The sequence below is a fragment of the Antedon bifida genome, chromosome 10 (genome assembly GCF_963402885.1).
Source record: "Antedon bifida chromosome 10, ecAntBifi1.1, whole genome shotgun sequence".
Lineage (NCBI taxonomy): Eukaryota > Metazoa > Echinodermata > Crinoidea > Comatulida > Antedonidae > Antedon > Antedon bifida.
The window spans coordinates 5445968-5471250 of record NC_136235.1 but is presented as its reverse complement, the minus strand read 5'-3'; the positions used below and the strand labels follow the sequence as shown (position 1 = coordinate 5471250).

Below are 25283 nucleotides of genomic sequence, written 5' to 3'. Positions count from 1 at the left end.
TATTATTATTATTATTATTATTATTATTATTATTATTATTATTAATCATCAAGTTTAAATAGGTGGTCTGCTGGTAGTAATGGAAGAAAAGAAAGAGTTATAGTCAAGAACATATAACCAAAAGAAAATGCATGGAAGTGAGTTAAAAGTGCATCGGCCAATGCTTATCAACTCCATTTGCAGTAGTCGTGTATCCACAATGTTTTTCTTTTCCATTTAATTCAAATAGAAAGCTGAGTAAAACCGCCATGGTACGATTTGCGACCTTCATGATACTAGCGATTCAATTTTATAGCATTACACTCTACGATAGTAGCATATGGCAGAATATCTACTCATCAATGTCGTTTCAGTTTTAGTGTAACTTATATTTCCTAATCGTAATTGCAGTCTACAGTCGTTCTCGTTTACCATGATAAGAGAGGGCGCTGTAATAAACGTTTGTTTAAAGGTGCCTAGACATTGTATAGGTTGGTCCATCGTGCATTTAGTGTTCATAATGATATCTTCGCCATGTATGTGTTGATTATTATCATTACTATTTATTATTATTTCATTTAGTGTTCATAATGATATCTTCGTCATGTATGTGTAGATTATCATTACTATTTATTATTATTTCATTTAGTGTTCATAATGATATCTTCGTCATGTATGTGTAGATTATCATTACTATTTACAGTATTATTATTTCATTTAGTGTTCATAATAATCTTCGCCATGTGTGTGTAGATTATGATTACTATTTATTATTACTTCATTTCCATTAGGTTTGTTTAAAACATGCAATTATCGTCACGTTCGTCAATATGAGCTTTCAGTTTGCAACTACTTATTGTGCGATTGGTTTTTTAACAATTTGGTCGTCGTCAAACCCAATTTCGTCGTCGATTAGGTCTGCATCACAAACATGTGCATTTCAAACTTGTTTGGATACGCGGTCTAAAAATCGAAATCTATTTTAGTGGACGACGACTTGAGGGACAAGTATATAATTAGTCATACAGTAGGTCGTACATGGTAGGTCGCACGTCTTATGTCGTACGTCCTAGGTCGTACGTCCTAGGTTGTACGTCCTAGGTCGTACATCACTGGGTCGTACGTCCTATGTCGTACGTCCTATTTCGTACGTCCTATGTCGTACGTCCTATGTCGTTACGTCCTATGTCGTACGTCCTAGGCCCTAGCAAATCGAGAAGATTTCTCTCTCGTAGTTACCATTGTAAATTAATTAAAATATGCTTACTATTCAGTTAAACATATTATGATGCAAATTGTATATTCCGCCCACGTCGCTTCAAAATATAAACACAACCAAAGACAATATTAGCTACTATCATTGACTTACACTAACTCCAAAGCTCTGTCTACACTATCAAACTAGACACAAAAGGTGTGATGTGCCCAAATTGGTAGTGATATGACATCATCATGCCTTTTATATGGGCACATTTTTTTTGTCACATAAAGTTTGATAGTGTAGACAGAGCTTTAGACTGAAATTACATTGTGTGGAGTTTAAGGCATAGTTTAACCTAGCAAGTAGTGTGAATGCAGGCATATAAGGAATATTAAACTAGTCATGGCTGAGCATATAAGTACCGTGCTGTAGTAAAGATATATATTATAAGCTGTGGCAGTGGCCAAGATGTTCTTAGAGCTGCAGCCTTGTGTAGGCCTACATTTTTATAAAAGAAGATGTGCAAAACACATCGTTAACTGTAGGCCTATACATACATCCTGTCTAACCACCAGAAATATAAATAATTCGTAAAACCAGCTGATGTCATTTTATCAGATCAATCCTGAAAAATAAACAGGCGACCCTCCTATACATAGTCTGTCGATATCATGACGTCATAATGTGGATCGCTGTCGTGTTTTCTGTTTTTCGTAGTATATAGCTAACCATAAGCATCATGTGCGTCTTTTTAATTATAGCTCAATTTAACTCACTGTCAGATTCTATATATAGACTTATATATAGGCCTATATAAACATGTTGAAAATATCTAAAAATAGACTTTGTATTTCATCTATATTCACTACAAGTTGCGGGGAGATGATTTATTCATTATATTCATGTAAATCAATTATTAATATTAGATATCACTGTAGCTATGTAATTTATTTATGTTGTATTATCTTGATTTGATATCCTGTGAAGATATGCAATTAGAAATGAGTGGATTTAGTTAATGACTTAATTATGATTCGGTTTATCTAAACAATTTGGGAACTATATGACTTACGTCATTTTCATCGGTTTACTAGCCTACGGTTTACAGCGCTGTTTTATCTAACTAGCCGTAGGAAAATGTGTTTTTTTATGTAGGCTAGATTATTATTTTAAAACAAATTCTTCTCTCAAACATTTGATACTCTACAGGGCATGGATACACGCTAAGTATTAACAATTATAAACGTATTCATTGATTGTATATTTATTTGTGTTTTTAATGTCTTAGGCTGTATGAATAACATATTTTCCTAGGCTAGATAAATTGCAAATACAATGTTCTCGGAAAAACACTGCAAACCGAAGGAGTTGTAACTTAACATACTGCAGTGATTTAACACTGAATCCCAATGAAACATAGGCTACAACAGTTATTATAATTTCCACACCGATGGTATAGAGTGTATATCGATTCTAGCAATTGAACGTTCGGTACCTTCGGAACCTATAGCACCTGATGATTAAAGAGTGATTTTTATCACCTTCATGAAACATTATGTATAATGTGAAAATAAAATGTTGAAATTGTTAGCTTGGGTCATGTATTAAACTTTATAAAGATTAGGGATATGAATATTAGATTATTAAATTGATATAAAAATATAAAGATTAGAGCATTTCCCATTAAATTACTTCCAGCAGCTCCATTGGTGTAATAATAAATAGAAATATGCTGTAGTTTTCGTTGATTAGCCCTTAGGCTACTTAGACTTGCCCACGAGTCTTTATTTATTGTCTTTTTTTATGTTAGTCCACCAGTCGGCGTTTCGATTTTTGTCCAGAAACTCAAGCTCAAGTAGTATACGTATGAGCGCCATATGTGCCAAAATATTTCCATAACGGAAAGGGCTGTATTTGTAGTCGTGGAAGGCTGAGTTGCATCGCATAAGGTGCCGGATTGTTAGAAAACTTACTTGTAAAAATGTTGTCGTGTTAGGATGGAAATCGGTGATGGAAAATAAGGAAAATTGTCTTCAACTTAATGTGATCGTGTTAACAGAGAGGATGCTTGATCAAAGAGGTCGAAAACCCGCCCTCTCCGTTCTCAAAAATAGAATTGTGTTCCCAACCCAATTCTTGATTATATTTTTACTAATATTAAGTCAAAACTCCATCTGGAACCCAGACTACCAATTATACTATGTGTTTCGGCATGTATGTCCGTTCCTCAATACCATGATGATATTATTGCTGTGACACTGTCACATGCCATATAGAAACAATTCGTTTCGTTTATTTCCATGAATCGTGCACATTGACGTGACTTTCGTGGGAATCAGATAATGACCCCAAGCCAGTCGTATACCTGTCAATTGACTTATTGCAGTCTGTCTGCCGTGCTTCTTTCCAAGAATCGACTGCACATTCGTGGTAATCAGATTAATATTACCCATAGCATTTTCTATTCTAAGCCGTTATATAAAACACTTAAGTATTCTATTGCATTTTAAATTTTGAAACGGAGCCTTTTCGACGACAAACCGATTTCGAAATTTAAAAATGTAGATCTGGTGATAGCACACACGTGATCACCACTGTGGTATATTTATTGATGTACTTATTTAAAATAAAAATGATCGTGCTGTCCTATTTGACGTTATATTTTTATATTTGATAATAAACTTCAAACGCGACTTCCATTATAGTATTACAACACCCGGTCATGCCCATGCTATAACAGCTTGTTACCGCAATGTATATTATCTTGAAGTGAGGACGTTGTTTGAATTTTGAAATAAAAGTATTGATTTAAGAAAATGTTTACGCTACGGTACTGTTTAAGAAGAAAAAAACGTGTATACAGTATAGTAATACAGCCTACATATCTTGTCTTTATAACCCATTAATATTACAATATAGTGTACAGGTATTTTGTAGATCATCACCAACGTGACGTTCATAGAAGTAAGTAGACGTCACACAGATGAGACAGAAAAATAGATAAATAATAATAATTGTTTGATGACGATTACAAGTAAATGACGATGTGTTTTTTTGGCCAAGATCTTGTTGTGGGTTTGTAATTTTTTACGCTTTGCTTTTAAGAATTCTTTTGTAATTTCTGCTTATGCTTATTAAAATTTCACTTGGGTGTCTACGACACATAGCTGGATGATGTCATCATGTCCATCATCCTAATAGAATCCGATATTACCTTTTATACCTAAATGACGTCACAAAATACATTACCCGTGTATATGAGTTGATCTTGATTGATATACAACGGATTACTTTCCGGTACAGGATATACATTTTATTACTATATATTTGTAATTTATTGGAAAGATAAGGTGAAAAAAACAAACCAACAAAAAACGGTAATGAATCGGACTCATACATCGAAATTATTTTCTTTTTAATTTTCTTTATTCACAATGTTACGGTTCGTCTAAAAAAGAATAATTGTCGGCAAAATAAACATAGCTACTTGATAATTTAATTAAATAACCTCTATTTGTGTATTTAATTTGTTTCAATTATCAATACGCCTATTTGTATTTTAAATAAAGTAATGCTTTGTTTTCTGAATGGAAATTGTATATTAAATATACAAATTTTGTCTATTTATGGTCGTTCGTTATCACCATAATATGAACATGGCCTTTAGTGTATGACAGGTGCTGCTGAAAATGAATAGCATTGTTAAAGATGTATTGTCCCTTTGACTAATTCCAAAAAAATAAAAAATAACAGATTTCGAAAAAAGGTGGGTCATTTTGAAGTATCATAATAGTTATTAACTATCACCAAAAATTTGTCGAAAAAAAAATCATTTAACTGAAATACAGAGGTTTTTTTGTTAAAAAAATAACTCTGACTTCCAGTCAAAGTTTTCGATCAAAACATACCCCATAATGAAACGCCCTTGTTTGGCTACTCTGTATGCATAATCATAAAACTTCCTCACGATCTGTGTGAAAATACCTTCTCAACCCGTGACGAGTTGTAAACAATCCTAATTAGCATATGCATAATGCGTACTCGTGGTTTGAAATCTTTGTTTACTTTCGCTCGCGACGATTTTCCAGACGAAATGTAATCAAACTAATTTACCTGTTAATTACGTAAATTTGTTGCTTTTGGCTCGAATTTTCGACTTAAAGTGAATAACTTTAATATTACTTTGATATGGCCAATTTAAATTTAGAATATTTTGACCTTCATTTTTTTGTGTTTCAAGGGACAATACATCTGTAACAGTTTACCAGTAACACCCTAAATTTAGAAAATGGTGATGTGTTAATTTTGTATTCTGTACTTTAAGCCCGTTCGCCTGTATTGAATATGTTTGTTACATCAAAATTCGTTATTATTCAGGATTGATAAGCCAATGAAAATTATGATTTTTATGTCAGATTTTTCATATTCTTTTGATTTATTTAGGCAACATTCATAAAATCTATAAAGTGAAAAGATTGAAAATAAATGTCTTCTACGATATAATGCCAGAGGATAATAATCCGTATAGGTTCACCAGCCTAAAGGCCAATTTACACAGACGAGCAGTAGTAGTAAGCGGAAAACCGCGTAGCTTGTCCCACGTAGACTATCTATTCTGAGCGGAAACCGCCCGCCCGCTCGCGATTTTTTTTTCCGTACGAGAGTTCCTCCATCGGTTCGTTTCGGCCTCAATCGACTCTCTTCGGTATTCGGTAAGTCAGCTCACTGATGCGTGACAACATAATACTGTAGAGTTTACAAACCGCGAGCTTACTTTCACAGGCTCTCACAACAGTAAAAAGAATCTACACTAATACGAACTTTTATTGAAATTAATTAATAAATACTAGGCCTACTTAGTAATTACATTAAGAACCCAATAGCATTTTAAAGATATTTAGGCCTAGGTCTACGACCCAATAGTAGGCCGTATCAGATATTATTTTTTGAAGTTGAACGACCTTTTGTCACAAACGAGAGGCTCTTTTCTCTTATGGTATTGTAGCTAGCCCATGGCTAGCCTAGCCAAGATTGTATAGGCCTATGCCATGTATTACTTTTGAATTTAAAATGATTATGTACAGTAGGAATTCCTATGCACAGTGTATGTTTTTTATACTTTTTATCGTTAACATTAAAAACTTAAATAGAAATTCATTATATTTATAAGAATAAAACAAATACATTAAAAATAATATAGCCTAAATCCTATTACAGTATATCATATTGATAAATCAAATTATGAATATCATTAAAATAAATTAGGTCAATTAAAATCCTAAAAATACATTACAAAAAATAACTGATACGTACTAACATCTTGTAATAATTTTATTTGAATCAAATTTCTTGTATGAGTAAACATTTCTTTCAATTAAGTACTTTTCTACGTTGAAAAAAAAAATAACAGAGAGTTTGCGAAATGTACTAATATTTTATTTGGACTTATTTATTTTTCTTATAGATCATGAAGGCCATGTATACTAAGATTAACAAATTATAAATTTATACTGTACAACAAAGTGATTAACAATAGACATACAATTAATGAAAACAGCAATGAACAAGAATTCTAAATATTATATCAAATTACGTATGTGTTTAGTGAGTACTATATTACTGTATTAACAATGCAGTATTTTAAATAAATTATAGGCCTACAACTAATATTATTGTTTATTATGTGTATTATGTAATTTGGAAAATCATAAAAAATACATGTAAAGTAAAAACATTCAATTACGGTACTGACACGACTACAAATACATTTAATAATAACAAATTTTCCAGGAAGCTTATGTGATACTATCATCTTATCATGAAGATCGGTTTTAATTCTGTATTCCATATTCTTGATTTATTTTATTGATATTTTTTACAAAATGTCAATGGTTTCTGAAATTAATTAAAAAAAAAAAAACTTGTTCATTTTAATTCAAAATTTCCACCGGCCAAGATATCAATAATTATTAAATTAACACAATATTAAACGCTTTATAAGCAAGCATGTGTTTCTATACATTACAACTTACAAGAATACATGTAATACTAGGCCTATGTAATGTATACATTTTTTTTCAAATGTTTACACTTAAAAACCTGAAGAAAATTGTAATTTTCTTGATAAAAACATCTGTTAGTGTTACTGTACGCGCGCTTACTGTACATATAATTTCTAACCTACCACTTCATTTTATTAAAATAAAAAGTAGTACTGTAGATGGAAATGTACTACATTTTGAAGCACATGTACACGTCAGGTAGGGCTATACTAGGCTAGCTAGGCCTTGCTTGTGACGACTAACAAAATAAATGCTGCTGCGTGTGTGTGTGTTTCTGTTTGTGAATCTGATGGTACATACATTGGTTTGTGGCTGCCTATACAGTATTATATTATTAAAATTCTAGGCCTATTATTACAACTACGAGGTTCAGTACTACTATTACTATTTATTATTATATTTACAGTGAGTATAGTATAGGCCTAGGCTAGTATGTATAAATCTGTCACTCGTGCAAAAAAGCTGCTCACGTTTTGTCTTGTGGTTGTTGTCACGCATCAGTGAGCATCGGTGGCTTACCGAAGAGTCGATTGAGTCCGAAACGAACCGATGGAGGAACTCTCGTACGGAAAAAAAAATCGCCGCCCGCTCAGCGTTGTGTGTAAATGGTCATAAGGAATAACATAGATTCTATAGTTTTATTACCGTTATCTCTCGTCTGTGTAAATTGGCCTTTATGCGAACTTTTTGTAATTTTTTTCACTTATATGTCACGTAAATATCGTCATTTATGTTTAACAAAACAGTTATTGTTATAATGTATGTCTGAGAGACGGACAGTGTTCTGCGGATGCCGGTCCGATCCGGACTTCTTTTCTAAATAACATCAGATTCAAACCAATACATCGTTGAAAGGATATTTTATGTACGATTATCTAGGCCTAAACTTTTCTTACAATCTCTACCTTGTGTCATATGGCCTGAATCTCCGACATAAGACCCACTGCTTTTATTCAATATACATTGTAATGAGTCAGATTATCTTGTTGGATCTGCAACAATTCCTCTTCTTAGCTTGATATTGCAGCTTTGGTATCCTTGCCTACCGTCGACACTGTGTACCAGCTGTGGGCTTTTCATTTTCTGACGTTATTAAATTAGTTGTCGATGAGTGGCTTACTACTTACGCTATTAAGTACTCTTGTACGAATCAGGTCATATTTTGTTTGAATGCAAAATGAAATTAGCTTTGAAAGATGGACGCATTATCATCATTATTATCATCATATTTATCATCATCATAATTATCATCATAAGAATCATCATCATCATCATAAGAATCTTCATCATAATCATCATCATAGGAATCTTCATCATCATCATAAAAATCATCATCATCATAATCATCATCATTATCATAAGAATCTTCACCATCGTCATCATCATCATCATAGTAATCTTTATCATCATCATCATCATCCTCATTATAAGAATCTTCATCATCAGCATCATCATCATCATAAGAATCTTCAATTTAATCAACATCATCATCATAATCTTCATCGTCATCATCATCACAAAATCATTAATATCATATTTATCAACATTTACTATTTGATTAGCATACTAGAATTTGTGAGAAAAGGAATGCCTAAATTAAATCATGGTCTTCTTAAGTATTTAGTATTTTCATGGTTTATTAATAGATTAATAGAAACGCTTATGTCCCAGTCATTGACTTTAATAGAACCATGCATATTCATAATTACAATCGATATGGTTTTGGATTTCAACATCCTGACGTCATCTCAAATTCGCGTTAATTATCTGAGTATTTAAAAGACCACAGATGTGTTGTAATTCAGGATTCAATGCCACTGTCATTTTTCGCGAGTGAGTTGTTAATTAATGCATCATAGGACAATGTTTTATCCTTGCAATTCCGTCACCTTCTTTTAGTTGACTTATTCTTTTACAAGGTTCGATTTGAAGTAACAGGGAAGCATAAGTTAAGGGTAACCTAGACTTGCCCCAATTAGTCTCTGTTTATTATTGTCTTTTTTATGTTAGTCCACCTGAAAATACGAGCTCATGTATTATACGTATGAAACGCCATATGTGCCAAAATATTAATCTTTTTACTAATTTCGGTTTTTGTCGAATTCATGTCATGCCTACTTTCTAGTGATATTAAATTAAAATGTATTAGAAAGAGTATTGGATGAGATACAAATTGTTTAATGTGTTTCAATTTATCCTACATTTAATGTTATTATTGTTTTGAATCAGAACGGATTGAAATTTACATATTTGAATGTCTCTGCTGCTTGCGTTCAAAACTTTTCCAATGATATATACTGTATAGTGATTGTGATGAATGTTTTTGGAATCGAAAGATATGAGAGTATAGTAATAACAGGTACGCGCACTAAGTGTAGTTTTCATTGCAATATTATGTTCAGTGAATAGATTGACAGGACAGTGTGATATCTCAATGCTATTTTTGTAATATCAGTTTTATGGTTGATGGACATTTTAAGTCATTACGTCACACCTCGAATAGGATGGCCTTCGCGTGTACAGATACTTTATTTTGTCTTACAATCGTCCACAGTGGAATAGTTTTTAAGTTTGTTTTTGATAAATCACTTGCGCGTGTTATTTAAATATTCATACATTAAACGTATTCGGCCTTAATCAACATATTAAAAATGAACGAGGCAAATTCTTGCGGTCTTTAGGCCTAATGGATATCGTAAGAGACATTCTTTGCAAGCAGGTTTAAAATAAAGACAGTTTTCTTCGTGTTTTTCCAATTCCGCTCGTCATATCTCCCTCCGCACCGCACAACGTGTAAATCAATATTCTATTTAGGCTCTGTCTACACTATCAAACTATGTGATAAAAAATGTGATGTGCCCATATATGGACACGATGACGTCATATCACTACCATATTTGGGGATATCACTACCATGTTTGGGTACATCACACTTGTTTGATAGTGTAGACAGAGCTTAAGATAGTATTGTACTGTAAATTGGGAAGTGACGTTATTGTGATAATGACGTTGATTCGGGAGTTGTGCTGGTCCTGGTTTTAAAACATACTGTTATTATACTATTAGGCCTATTGCATAAAATATATGGTTAAATGAGTTCAAATATGGAGTCATTCAATATTCCTACTACAACTTTGTTATGATCTTTATTTGTAGTCATCAATGTCAATTCTGAACTAACAACACAGCATACCAAACATTTCGCAGGCATTAGCAACCCTGTCATTGTACGCATGTCCACCAGCTGAAGTGCACATCTCAACATTACATTATTAACATTAGCTTTAAATCGAATTAGGGATTTTCCAAACATGTTGACAAAAAAACATTAAGTTATAAAACATGAACGCGAAGTGGAGGTCGTTGAGCGGACAACATGAATTTAAAACTCATAGTTGAGTATCAACATCGCATGGTTAAGATATTTTAAAGACGATGTATTCATTACTTTTTTAAACCACATGTATATCCGATTTGTATTACTATATATCTATAATGTATACAGTATCATAGGCAAGTTATGTAATGCAGTTCCAGTATGCTCTATCATATGTGACGCCTGTATCATAAACCATAAACCTATATTTAACCTTAGAATAATACAGACTAAACATTAAATGATACATGTGTCATTGTCATGGAATTTTGTTACAGGACTTAATGCCCCATGTGGCGATACAGTATAAGAAATCGGGTGAATTGTATATTATGCCTATTATGAATATTTATTCATACATTGCATATAATATTTACTATTCATCTTCAATAATATAAATGTTTATTTCGACAGATGGTTGTCATAGTAACTATAGTGATGGTGTATTAATAATAATGCATATTGCAATTATAATATTACTAATGAGAAGTGACAGGTCGCGTCATGCATCATTAGATCAAGTCATCATCATTTTAAAATAAAATATAAAATCAAGTTATTATGTTTTTATACTAAAATATTAATTTCTTAATTTATCATGGTCTGTTTATCATTTATCGTCTTTTCAGACGACCCATAATGGTATCCGTATGTTTTCTTTAATTTGCTTTGCGAATATAGTGAAGCTACATCAATATAGTCTGATGGACCGTGGAGAAAAAATAAATCCTCCATGGATGGACTGCGTGTTCTAGTATATTATGTTGTTGTTAGCTTTGTTGTGATTCGTAGACTGTGTAAGACATTTTATATAATTATGTTCCTATATATTTTGCTGACAAACTTAAAATCTTAGCAATAATTAGTTTGAGAACATGAGTGTAAATAATATATACAGTAACACATTTTTTTTAAACATAGGCCTACGACTGTGATATTTTTTGTGCTTACTCTGTATTATATAAGGAGGTAACTAAGGGGTTTTTAAATCATTTTTTAAACTACAGTCTATTAGGCCTACTACAAGAATATTATAATGAGTAATACAGTAGTTTAACAGGTAAATAATGACATGACCTCTGATATTTCAACGATGTTTATAGGCGGCGCTATTTGCTGTTTAGATCAATATTTAGTTGGGAGATACTTTAAATAGTATAATAACAAGATATTTACGTATACAACAATGTAAATAATTAGTAATGGATTTTGATTGAAATAGGGTTACAACATTCAATTTAGCAGTACAATTCTCAAAATTCTGAACGTGCAATTAAACCACTAAATAGAACCATTAAATATCACGATTACCGTGTAGTAGAACTAATATCTGAACGGCACGTGATATGAACTTAACCAATCAAATGTCAAGGTTACATTCAGGTTTAAATTTTATGATTTCATTTTTTAGTGATGGAACCTCGTATTTATATTTATTCTAATAAACCACAACGTTGTTAAGCACTGTGATAATTAATATTAATATAAGCAGACAATCCAATAGCACGGTTGTGCGTCATTCATTTATCATAACAGAATGTATAATATAATATAAACACAAATAATAATTAATATTAATAGAGTATAGACTTATAATTAAATTATTTTGTTTCAGTTGTTTGTTGTCGACATTGTTAATAATGAATTATGTTTTCTTTTTCACGATAATAATGGAAGCGTGAATAACAAACATTGATAGCATGGATTCCGTTGAATTTCTTTTGTTCGACATTTTCATTTAATTAATATTAATTTACTAGCTGGCGACTTAATTCCTATGTTGATTATAATCAATGAGTGTCTATTAGTTGTGTTGATTTCAAATAATATTTTCTTTAAAAAATACAGGTCAACTATATATAACCTACTCACTGTGTCATGGAATCAGTACTTTGACCATTGTTGTCATTTTGAAAATTATAATTTTAAATTTCGGTCTGCATAATCTCAAAGCCTTTGATATAAAACCACAACGATGAATGAGTATTTTTGTCATATTTTGTCGTTTACGGTGTCATTATTTATGTTGAGCATCGTAATTTTGAATGTTCTCTGAATTGCAATTATAGTTAGGCCAATTTATAACATTCTCGATAAAACCTATAAAATTCGTTTCTACTTCAATTAATGCGCTAACGTATACTTTGATACTGACATTTTCTTTTGCCATGAAAATGATGTGATTGTGGCTGATACCGATGTTCATACTGATGTTAAGATAACACAAACAGTTTCATACCTACCATTCTTACATGTATGTTGAATTCAATCAAAATTGAATTTATAGAATTAAACGTGATTTTACCTGAAATTGGCTTTTTGGTAAATGTGAGGTTTGTTTTTCGTCACTCACATGTATAAATGCCTTGTTGGCGCGCCTCCTATTTTGGGAGACGTCTGTATCACGACCGTACCTTTAATTTACTAGATTCAGGTCCAAGTAGGCCTAGTGGACATGCGTGGTTCATTATCTAAATAAGACCTTCGAAACCTGATTGTAGTTAAAATGTATGGAAACGAGACATACTTACAAATGCTGAACAAGATCCCCCATGTCATCTAATTGTAATTGTCATAAATACCTTAGTTCTGAAATTCAAACATTATATATATTTATGCTTTTCACGTATTCTTATTTAAATTAACATGAGTATTATCTTTTTATTCTCTGCAGCTTTTTCTTGTGGATAATTGTGCAGATGACTGGCGGTTAGCTATGACATTTTCCCGAATAACGCTTTTATCTAGCGAACTATTTGTATGCGCAATTCACCCAATTCCAGGGAAATATACATTTCGTTGGAAAACGGAATTTGCATTCACACATATGACTAGGGAAGCTACGGCTGACGTGGACGTTCTTCTTTCCATTCCTATGTTCCTAAGACTTTATCTAATATGCAGAGTTATGTTATTACACAGTAAACTGTTTACGGACGCCTCATCTCGAAGTATTGGCGCCCTCAATCGGATTAACTTTAATACCAGATTTGTTTTGAAAACTCTTATGACCATTTGTCCTGGTACAGTACTTCTTGTGTTCACCGTTACTTTATGGATGATTGCTAGTTGGATTTTACGAGTGTGTGAACGGTGAGTACGTAAAATTGAACGCGATTGAAAAGGTTGGATTCCACTCTGTCTGTACAGTGATATTGTATTTCACGGAGAACGGATGCTTTTAATACGATGAAGATGTTTGCAAGTAGCAACAATTATACATTTATTCATCAAATCACAACTCACATTAAAAATAATAATATGTACAATGTTTCATTTGTATACATATCACACTAGCGAAAACAATTGTATACTAAAGGCAATCGACAAAACAATTTATTCCACCAACAACGAAACATAACATCAACAGAACAAAACAACCACACAAACATACATATTTGTTATTTGTTACTATGAATTCCACTAAATCACACACTATATAAATTAACGGTAAGGTTAATAAATAGCATTAGTTTCAATGTACAGTAGAACCCCTATAAAGTGTCCCCTTAATAGAGGTGTCCCAAGTAAGGGCTGGCTGTACTGCCATTATTTTCCCTCGTTTGTTTCACGAGAAGGTACCCTTAATAGAGGTACCCTTTAATAGAGGTGTCCCCTAAATAGAGGTGTCATCAAGGAGGGGTTCTACTGTATATGTAATGCTGATCGTCAACTGTATGGTGTGTTTATTGCTGACATCATTGTGGCGTTGCTATTGCTATCGTTATGATGACTAGATCATTATTATCATTTATATTGTGATTTAGTCATTTTCATTGTCACTGAATCGTTATTGTTATCATTGTAACTTGATCATCATTATTATCATCATTGTGACTTGATCATATTATCATTGTAACTTAATCATTATTATCATCATTGTAACTTGATCATTATTATCATCATTGTGACTTGATCATTATTATCATCATTGTTACTTGATCATCATTAATATTATTGTAACTTGATCATCATTATTATCATCATTGTTTTTTTACCGTTTTTTACCATATTTAATGAGGGTGATCATTTGTGACTTGATCATTATTATCATCATTGTAACTTGATCATTATTATCATCATTGTAACTTGATCATTATTATCATCATTGTGACTTAATCATTATTATTATCATCATTGTGATTTGATCATTATTATCATCATTGTAACTTGATCATTATTATCATCATTGTAACTTGATCATTATTATCATCATTGTAACTTGATCATTATTATCATCATTGTGACTTGATCATTATTATCATCATTGTGACTTCATTATTATCATGGTGATAATGTATCATATCAGTTAGTCTAATCATCATTAGCATCATTGTATAATCATCACATCAAGATACATTGATATCGTCCTAAACATTATTATTTTTATCATCAATTGTTAACACTTACTATCGCCACTTGCAAATTGTGTCTTATTATTACTTGCAACATTATTAAATTTATTAATGATAAACCAAAATATTATTATTAACAGATACCATGACAGTAACAACGGCGAGATGTTAAATGCAATGTGGATAGTGTCTATAACATTCCTTTCAATTGGCTACGGCGACATGGTTCCGAATACATACTGCGGACGTGCAGTGTCCGTAATAACTGGAATAATGGTAAGCAATTACAATAGCAATAATAATAAAGATGTCATAGACAGGAATGCTATGAATATAATCTGTTTTAACATATTGAGAGCTGTTTCAAGAAAAAAAGAGTAATCTTAAAGATGTACTGTATGTATGCGCATAAACGTTTGAATGTATCGTGATTTATACAATTGTACAGTACGGTAAGTTGTTAAATGGATAAAAAAAACCATATGTAAATTTACATAAACTTGCAAAGGGACGAAACGAAATAAATAAAATAATTGATTTTTTATTCGTTACTTTTATCTTTAATTTTGAAGGCTAGGCGAGGGCTGGACAGAAGGCTAAAAAGGATTCTGGACGACATGATATTCACAAATATAGTCAGAATTTTAGCCGGTCGCGGATTTATTTATTTTTAAATATTTATAACACCTTCCCGTCCCGTGAATTATGTCAAATCCGAAACAAATAATTGTCTAGACCTAGCCTAAGCTAGCGATACGTAATATAGCTATAAAGGCAACTAAAACTGATCTAGGCTCTAATTCTGTTTTTTAACAATTCCATCTTGTATAGTTGATCCCATTAATTAATAAAACATCTAATTTAAGTTTTAAAAAAGAACTTTTAATGCTGAACGAAAATTAACCATTCGTTAATCAAATTGCATACTCTTTCAAATTCGATAATAAATATTATTTACAAACTTTTAAACCAACGAGAAGCCTATGATATTATGAGAGATATGATAAATGTTTTAACACATTTGAAATACTTAATCTTAATAATCGATATTAATGTATTATGTAAGCATGTGACAAGGTCACAGAAAAAAAAAGTAATTTTCTTCAATCTGAACTTTATTCAAAAGAGCATTGACCGAGAATGTATGAATGAATGCTACCTAAACGACACGTATTTGCACACTCTTATGAATACCTAATATCAACACGTAGTCAGAGGTGTTGCAAGCCGTGAAGCACAGCGTTCAGCTAGTATATAGTTTGAGTTTTATGTTCCAACCAGTTTAGTAGGCGTAATAAAATATTTGCCTCTACTACATTCGCTGAAACCTATTTCGTCTTTTTTGAGCAGGGAAAATGGCCTCTGCTAGACTTAAACAATTTGAAATTTGTTTCTAATATGAAGTCAACGCATGGTGATATAAAATTAGTCTCTATGATCAACGTGCCTATGAGTTAAACACACGTTTTATTTATTGTATAAGTTAAGTAATTTAGACTAATTTATAACATTTAAATGTTTTCTTAATGTTCTTTAAGACACGATAAATTACCTTGTTATGTTCCTTTAAATGCCAGAAAAAGTCTACTATATTTACTCTGTCTCAACAGTTTATATAATGGGCTAAATAGTGTAGGCCTACCATAAATTTTACCCAAAGTATCGGGAAATAATATTACAGTACTGTGCAATTAAATAGCGCCACCATTACTGAAGGTAATATGGAACGCCAGTGTATGGCACGTCGGAGTAATTCATTAACTTAAAAAAAAATAACTTGTCATGTTTTTTCCCTCAGGGTGCTATGTGTACAGCGCTCGTTGTAGCAGTACTCGCAACTAAATTGGAACTATCAAGAGCTGAAAAACATGTCCACAACTTTATGATGGACAATCAATTGACAAAAAGAGTGAGTAGACGTGACCTTACCCAAAAGCTCTGATTGATTTCGTATATAAAATAACCTGTTATAATCTCTCGGTTTACGGGTACCCCTTATTAAGAGGACACTTTGAAATGAGCGAGCACAATGTGTTAAGACTACGCCCACCCTATTCATACATCACTTTACATTGCACATTGTCACAGAAATGAAACTACTCATAAACCATCAACATGATAATTAACGACTCTGAAATGTTTCGTCCGCGAGTAAACATAAGCATGTCGTTTATATACAGGCCTATATTATCGATGGATATTATTATACTGGCCCAAGAAGAGAGTTAAGGCCCATTTACACTAGGGCGATAACGATCGACGATAAATAGATAAATATGCATTTGTCATATCTGAAACAAAGGAAATGTTAAAAGTTTTCATCCTAGAACTATAGGATAACCATCTATGCTGTCTTTGATGAAAATTATATTTTTACACGTCCATTCAAATGACGTCATGATTAGTAAGAGTAATAATATCGTGACAATACAACGATTTATTGTTTTTATTGATCATGACGTCATTTGATCGGATTAAAAAAAATTATTTTATCAAAGACAGCATAAATGATTATCCTATAGTTCTAGAACAAAAACTTTTCTAATTTTTTTTGTTTTATGCAAGAAAATGTATGTTTATCTATTTATCGTCGATCGTTATCATTCTAGTGTAAATGGGCCTTTATTAGAAGATGATACTGTCCAAAACGGTATCATGGGTTTTGACTTTTTGCTACCTGAAAAATGACTTAAATATCAAACTCAAATTCCATTTACTTTGATTCAAAGTACCTTTAATTTATTTCCATTATTATTATTATTCAATTAAAACTAAAGCATTTGAACTAAGATTCGTTACTTTTCATCTTTTTGAAACTACTATGGGGCAACTATGAGTTACTATATATAAGTTTAAAATGGCAGTGGGTTGTGACGACTGAAAACCACTCTTTCCGAAAGATGCATTGGGTTCTGTTCACACGAGATGTGTGTACACTGGATCTCCTTACGTCCGTATATTTTTTCTACTACAAGAACTATGCTAGAGGATTGCCTTGAACCTGTGCCGATATTGTCGGTGCAGTGACATAATTCTTTCCTGTTGCAATTTGTATATAAATCTGGATCACCGCAATCTTCGTTCACACAATTTTAACATTGAATAATTTTGGCCGGAAATTAGTATGACTGCTATTTTGTTACCATTTCAGCAAATTCAGCATGTTTAATTTAGCAAATTATACTTAATGCAAAGAAGGACGTGATCACGCTTCGTGTTGAGTAGAATTTAAATATTTAAATCTCATTTCCAAGTCAATTTCTGCATATGAAGTTTATTATATTTGTGGATTATATTTTATTCTTTAAATTATCAGCTGGAGATACCTTACAAGCACATTCATCTTATCATCAGACGTCTTGTATTTAGGCCTATGCATTAACAACAATATCCATTACATTCGGCTCTCGGTATTCTATCTAAATTTCTCCAGTATCATAGGCATATTCCGTGATACAGGCGTCACATGTGAGACACGTGAAATGATTTTTCCCTCCAAAAACGAGCAAGAAGGCATGGTTTTAAACAAGCATGTAAAACATAGCTTATAATAAGCCAATTACAAGGAATATTTCTGTTAGGAAATGAAAATCATATTTGGCCGAAACCAATCAATGAAGTAACATGCAATTACTGATAATCACACATTAATGCGGGGAATAAAGGCAAGTTATGACGTAGGCTAATCTTGCAATTTTCCGAGACGCTTTTCAATACTGTTTATAATAATATTATTTTTATTTGAAAATGTCGATATAATCGATACACCATGGTGTTTATTAGAAGGATATTTCAGCTTTGCAGACAAAATGAACATCGGTTGAGATGTAAACTACGTTTGCTTATTGGGGCATATCTTGGGATATTCAGGGTTTCAGGTCCCTATACTTATAATTCAATCTTCGCTCTATGTAGCACCACAGTACTTCTACTCGCAACGTAAAAATAGCAGTAGAGTAGGCCTACATACCATACACTGTGCAAATAAAGATGGATTGTTATGTCAATAAAAGCATCATAGACAAATACGTTTCAGAATGATGTGTTAACCGCGTACTAAAACATAAAATACAATTAAAGACGTTCAAGATTTGATTTTATACAGTACCATCCAGAATACATCTATTAATTAACGAACTTACACGAAAATTAGTTGTGAGTTGTACTTGTAAGTTAAAAAGGTGACAATAAAATATTGATTTTACCATCATAACCGACCAAACATGTAAATCATACACTATGCTATTACATCATCATCAATATAAGATGTATCATAGAAAATATGATTTAAATAATAAATGTAAAGATACAAATGACGTAATAAAGAGCGAGAAGAGTTTTGCACAATTTAGGTACCTAATTCGATATGTGATTTCAGATGGATAAATGAAAGAAATTTTCTGATACCAAAAGATGATTTTGATGATAGGCCTAGCTTTTCATCAAGTTCATTCAAGGCCAACTTACAATTTCTCATCAATTTCAGACCTACCAATTAACTTTTACGTCTGTTTTCATGCATATATATGTCTTTTGCTTGCAATCTGATTCGTCATTCCCCGTGTTCAATCAGCTGGTTATTGTCTTTGGTTTAACATCGACGCTATCCCATACATTATGCACTGACAACACATTAGTTTTATAAATTTCATCAGTCATATTTTAATGTGTAACATTCAACACTGTACATGATGTTGTAGTATAAGAATCATCATTATTCAGTAATTAATTAAACACGAGGGTGCCCAATATAACATTCTCTTTCTGCAATATCATTAATGAGATAATTTTAACGATTTTTTCCAAATTCTTCTAAATTTTCAGATGAAAAATGCAGCAGCTAATGTACTGAGAGAGACGTGGTTAATATATAAATACACTAAACTTGTAAAGAGGGTACATCCGTCTCGTGTAAGGAAACATCAACGAAAATTTCTAAAAGCCATACAAAAGTGAGTACAGTACATGTAAATACGTATGTTTATTATAGTTTCTATGGTAATGTATACCCTTTTCAATAAGAACTATATCGTGTCATATTTTCATGATTTTATAAATAATCTTTTGTTAAATGGCTACCGTATACATCATCACCATTACCATCATCATCATCATCACCATCACCAATCACCATCATAATAATCATCATAATAATCATTATCATCACCATCATTATCATCGTCATTATCATCATTATCATCATTATCACCATCATCATCATCATCATCATCATCACCACCACCACCATCGTCACCGTCACCGTCACCGTCACCATCACCACCACCATCATCATTATCTTCATGATCATTATCTCAGCCATTGTTAGCCTATTGCCTTTCCAAGCTGAACCCATAATGTTCTGTCCTGTGAGAAAAAAAAGAAATAGTTGTATTTAAATTTATAATTTTTCTAAAAATAGATTAAGAAAAACAAAACTTGATCAAAGGAAATTAACAGATGAAGCAAGTACAGTCGTGGACATGGCTAAGGTTAGTCGTCTATTATGTGTTTTAGTTTTATTTATTTTTACAATTACGAATAATTGTATTTTCATCCCTGATGCAGATTTCCAGTATATTAATATAGACGAATAAAATAAAATAAAATAATACATTGTTATACATTAAAACGCTTTAAACATTGACGTACAACTAAATAAATTAAAATAAGCATTAACTTTAATTTAAAGGGTGGGTAGGTTTTAAATTCTATCTTTGGTATGTTAATGTTATATTGGAAATCAAAGTCAAATAAAACAAAGAATAATTTAGCACATTATTAGCACAAAATAACATAATATACAGTAGTAATCTTAATTAATTATAAAATTACTAAAAAAAATAATTAAATATTGGCCTAATATTATTTATTATGGTTTGACAATAAACGTGAACCAGAACAAGAACTAAATGCATAATTCTTAAACTTTCAGAGTTTATTCAAAATGTCAAACATATTAAACTAAAGATTTAAAATTGTTTGCAATAATTAAGTTATTATAAAGGGGCTCAAAGCTCTGTCTACCTATCAAACTAGTTTGACAAAAAAAGTGTGATGTGCCCAAATATGGTAGTGATATGTCCAAATATGATAGCTATATGATGTGACATCATCATGTCCGTATTATGGGCACATCACATTTTTTGTCGTATAAAGTTTGATAGTGTAGACAGAGCTTAAAACATCAATGTAAATTTAATTTCTGATAAAACTAGAACAATAAAAAATACAGTGTAACGATTTTATTAGCAGAAAATCGTAAATAGCGAGTTTATCTTATTGCTTTTACAAACCAACTTATTACTTAGACCGTCACTTTGTCTGTGTATTAATGATTGTCTTCTGTCTGTAGTCATCTGTTAAATTTGTTGTATAATTTTTCTTTCAAATTATCTTATAATGTTTTTTTCTTGTTTTCAAAGCTCTTGTTTCAAACGAACGTTAGGTGAAACATTGAAAAAAAAAACCTTTCAAAAAAAATGTTTTTAGGAAATTTGAAATATTTGATTAATTATTTAAACGTTTTACGCTCAGGTGTAATAACATCATCCCCTTTTACTTTTAAACGCGCCTCGATCAACTTTATTGTGAACTAAAATTTATATTTGCAGATGTTAATTATAGTATGATTTTTAGAAATTCTTGACATAATTATATGCCTGAATAAAAATCAACAATGTTGAGTAAGTAGTCATGGAAGGCTGTAGAAGGAACAATGTATATGGTATAATCTTAGAGAAGGCATACGGATATAATAATCGTTTTTCAACAACATAGTTTTAAAATGAAGGGGCCATACAGAACCGTTTCATTCGTTTTATGGAAATTTGTACCAGCTGTATATTGTTTGGTTAAAAATGATACTTCAATTGTCTTTTGTTCTAAACCTCATTTACTGTTCTTATATCCAAACTAACTGATTGTAGTGACATAATACTATATCAAATACATTCAAAATCTTTTATGTATGTGTTACCTCCTGTATCCTATTCCTCCGTCTTTCACTTTGATTTTGAATTTGGAATATCATTTAAAAACATCCTTAAACTATACTGACATCAGAAAACTACATTTATTGAATATTTTCTAAGGATAACCCAACAAGGAGGTAATTTCCATTGGGATGTAGTAGTCGTAATACTTTTGCAAGATTTACCTACAAAATTAGTTCATGTAACATCAACTGATATCCTTTACATACCCTGAACACTTTCCCATCTTTTTCATTTCTTCCTGACCTTTATTTCATCATTCCATGAGGAGGGAAACAAATTATTTTCCATAGATTAAGATAAACATCTCAAGCTACCAGAGTAATTGATGCACGTATTTTGCCTTTCATTTTGTATAGCTTTCCGTTAATTTTGCTGGTTTACTTTCCATAACACTAAACTGAGCTGCATGACTTGAAACATAGGCGTGGCACCCCCGTTTGTGATCACATCCTTCGTGTTATATTTCTTTTGTTTCGATTTTTATATGGAAATAGATAATGTCCATGTAATTCTGTTAATTATGCACCATTCTGCTAAAGCCAGGCACATTTTACCTACACGTTAAAGGAAAAGCACCAGCAGAGCATCGCTTTGCAACGATGATTAATGTTTCAGTCAAACGCTCAGTCAAATTACTGAGCTAAACAAAATGTAGGCTATAAGGTTTTCAAAACAAGTCAATACCTTTTTCCTGGCCTAATGACAGAACAGGAACAAAATTAAATAACAAAATGAAGTATTTATGCTTTTCCAGAAATTGAAGTTTAAAATTTACTATTATTAATGCTACGCCTGTGTTTACAACGATGTGTATGGCCACTTCAAAAACAGATTATGTTTGATTTCCGAATATGCCTTTTTCTTTTATGTTTACGCATAAACAAATGCATGAAATTATCAGGAAGATTTTAGCCAAAAAATTATGAAAATGTTTAAAATGTCAAGCACGCTGAGAAGTTCGCTTGTATAAAGGTGTTTCGTGAATTAGTAAAGTAAATCCATTTGTTTACAATGAGATACGCAAACACAACAAACAAAATTAAATATGGTTATTTTTCTACTGTGGTGAATTAAAGTGTATATATATTTTTCCCTTTTTATTAACTACCACAGCCATTACTTGCCCGCGTTTCTAGAGCTGAAATGGCCATGTACACATCAAAACCACCGGCGCTTTACCGAAGTGTAGGTAAAACTGTATCCATCCGCCATGCATGAGTTTGTACTGCACACTTAGCATTGCTCATTTGGCATGTTTGAGTAATTCATCACCAAACACAATGTTATCAGAGCATTTAATTCCCCTCATAATTTATGCTCATAGAATATAATATGCGCATGTTCAATGTCACGTGATTGTATTATTTTTCTACCCCTTTAGATTTAGATACTATTAGATAAGATTCATTCCTATATTTCCTCTTGCATGTTTAATGTCGTTTAGTAGTTAGTTACGTTTGAATCCTTTGCCTTTTTAACTTCACAGTTTTTGCAACTTGCTTGCGATATATTTTGAATTAAGATAGCTAATTTTATTTATATCAACCTTTTAGAAAGCCTGCCCTCACGCTCCTTTAACACGAATTTGCGTTCTTAATCGCCCTGTTCGCATACTTAAACCTACTCCTTACAAACTATTCGTTCCCAAGCCGGTATAAATCAATTTATTTAACATCATTTCATGTCTTTGGCTCTCACAATGTGACTTAGTTCAACCCTGTGCTATGATATATTCTTCATCTCTTGGGGAACGTGTGTTGACAGTGTGTCTCATTAATAAAACGTTGCAGAGGGGTGCAATGGTGCATACACCCATGGACTTTCAATTTGCAATATCTGAGGCGTTCCTTTGCAAATTTCCTTCACGGAACGATAATCAAATCACAAATCAGCAATTTCAGGTTGCAGTATATATTGTGAAATCATGTACAGTGTTCAATTAAACAATATTTCATTATTATATTATTCTCATACGTTTGTCAAAAGAAAATATTTATGTGAATTATCAGCGTCAAACTATTTGTTTATTTTGTATTTATATATTGTTTTGTTTGCTGCTTTAAAGTAAAATAGGACTAACATATGTATGGTCAACGTCATTATCATGTATGTATCATGTAATATAGAGATGAAATACTATATGTATATTCACATGTACTTTGAATATACCAGAATACATTGTGTGTGAAGTTACATAGTTCTCATCTATAATGTTATCACGTTTACTGGTATAGGCCTAACGTACGGTAATAATATGATTCAAATGTTGGTAATAGAACAGACATTAGATTTTCATCGTAGACAGCTAATATACTGTTTAACGTTTAGTACAATACAAAAAATGTCTTTATATGTATGTACCTGTTTGTTTATGACGTCATCCGTCTTTAATGTTATAGCTGTTGTACGATGATGAGTGTTTCCGCATTGTTGTGTGTAGCGCAAACTCTCTCGTAATCCCGACCTAGTTGGCATGTGTATTTGTCTGTGTAAAAAAAATATCAACATAGAAATTGTTGTCGGTATAGATGTAAACACACGTGTGTCCAGGATCAGCCTACATCATTCTATTCTCCACTTTTGATCACATTTTAACTGATTACTATCTATATGAAATCAGTTAATGATATAGTATTCGCATAATAAAAGTTCACATCTTCTTCCTGCCAAATAATAGTATGTCCTATCACTATCTTCATGATTTTATAATCCACTAAAAGTTTTCATTTTTCAATTTTTAGAATTAATATGCATTTCCCATCTTTCATCAGATTATCAAGAAATCATCAGCATGAGATTGCTACTAAAATACGCTTCTTTTTCATCATTATTGCTTATAATTTGTATTTACATTATACCTTATATGATTGAAATGCGAAATAATGACAAATAACGTAATCATTAGCATCGAATAACTGTACTTGTATTCGATGTTTTTATTTGGTAGACCTATAATCTAATTGTGAGTGGTGGTTTCAAATGTATCCAATATTCTACCAAAGATATAGTTTCTATCTGCTGAATGCCAATTGTACATAACAAAATAAAATTGTAAAACATTATGTAATTTATGTAAATTAATGATATTGTTTTGAAACCGTCACATCCTCTAAATGAAAATTCCACCACCAAAGCATGCTAGATTTTGAAACTAAGATTAGCCTAAATTTTAATTAAACTAAATTCATCTACATCTAATTTCATTTCCTTAAAACGTCGAAGACTCTTACATTAGACGGATGCTCGCATAATTTTATAGTGCATAAAACAAAATACCTAATTTACTAATTCAATTAAAAGTGTAATTAGATGACT

The 25283-nt window shown here is 31.7% G+C and overlaps 1 protein-coding gene across 2 annotated transcripts in view; it reads left to right on the top strand.

Moving 5' to 3' along the window:
- The window catches only part of LOC144854194 (small conductance calcium-activated potassium channel protein 2-like), a 74689-nt gene that overhangs the window by 44279 nt on the left and 5127 nt on the right, over positions 1 to 25283 (top strand). For both annotated transcript variants that reach the window (XM_078712099.1, XM_078712100.1), the window contains exons 4-8: positions 13293 to 13711; positions 15114 to 15249; positions 16772 to 16882; positions 19798 to 19925; positions 20393 to 20462. In XM_078712099.1, coding sequence (XP_078568225.1) covers positions 13293 to 13711; positions 15114 to 15249; positions 16772 to 16882; positions 19798 to 19925; positions 20393 to 20462 — 864 coding nt within the window. The remainder of the gene's footprint in view (positions 1 to 13292; positions 13712 to 15113; positions 15250 to 16771; positions 16883 to 19797; positions 19926 to 20392; positions 20463 to 25283) is intronic.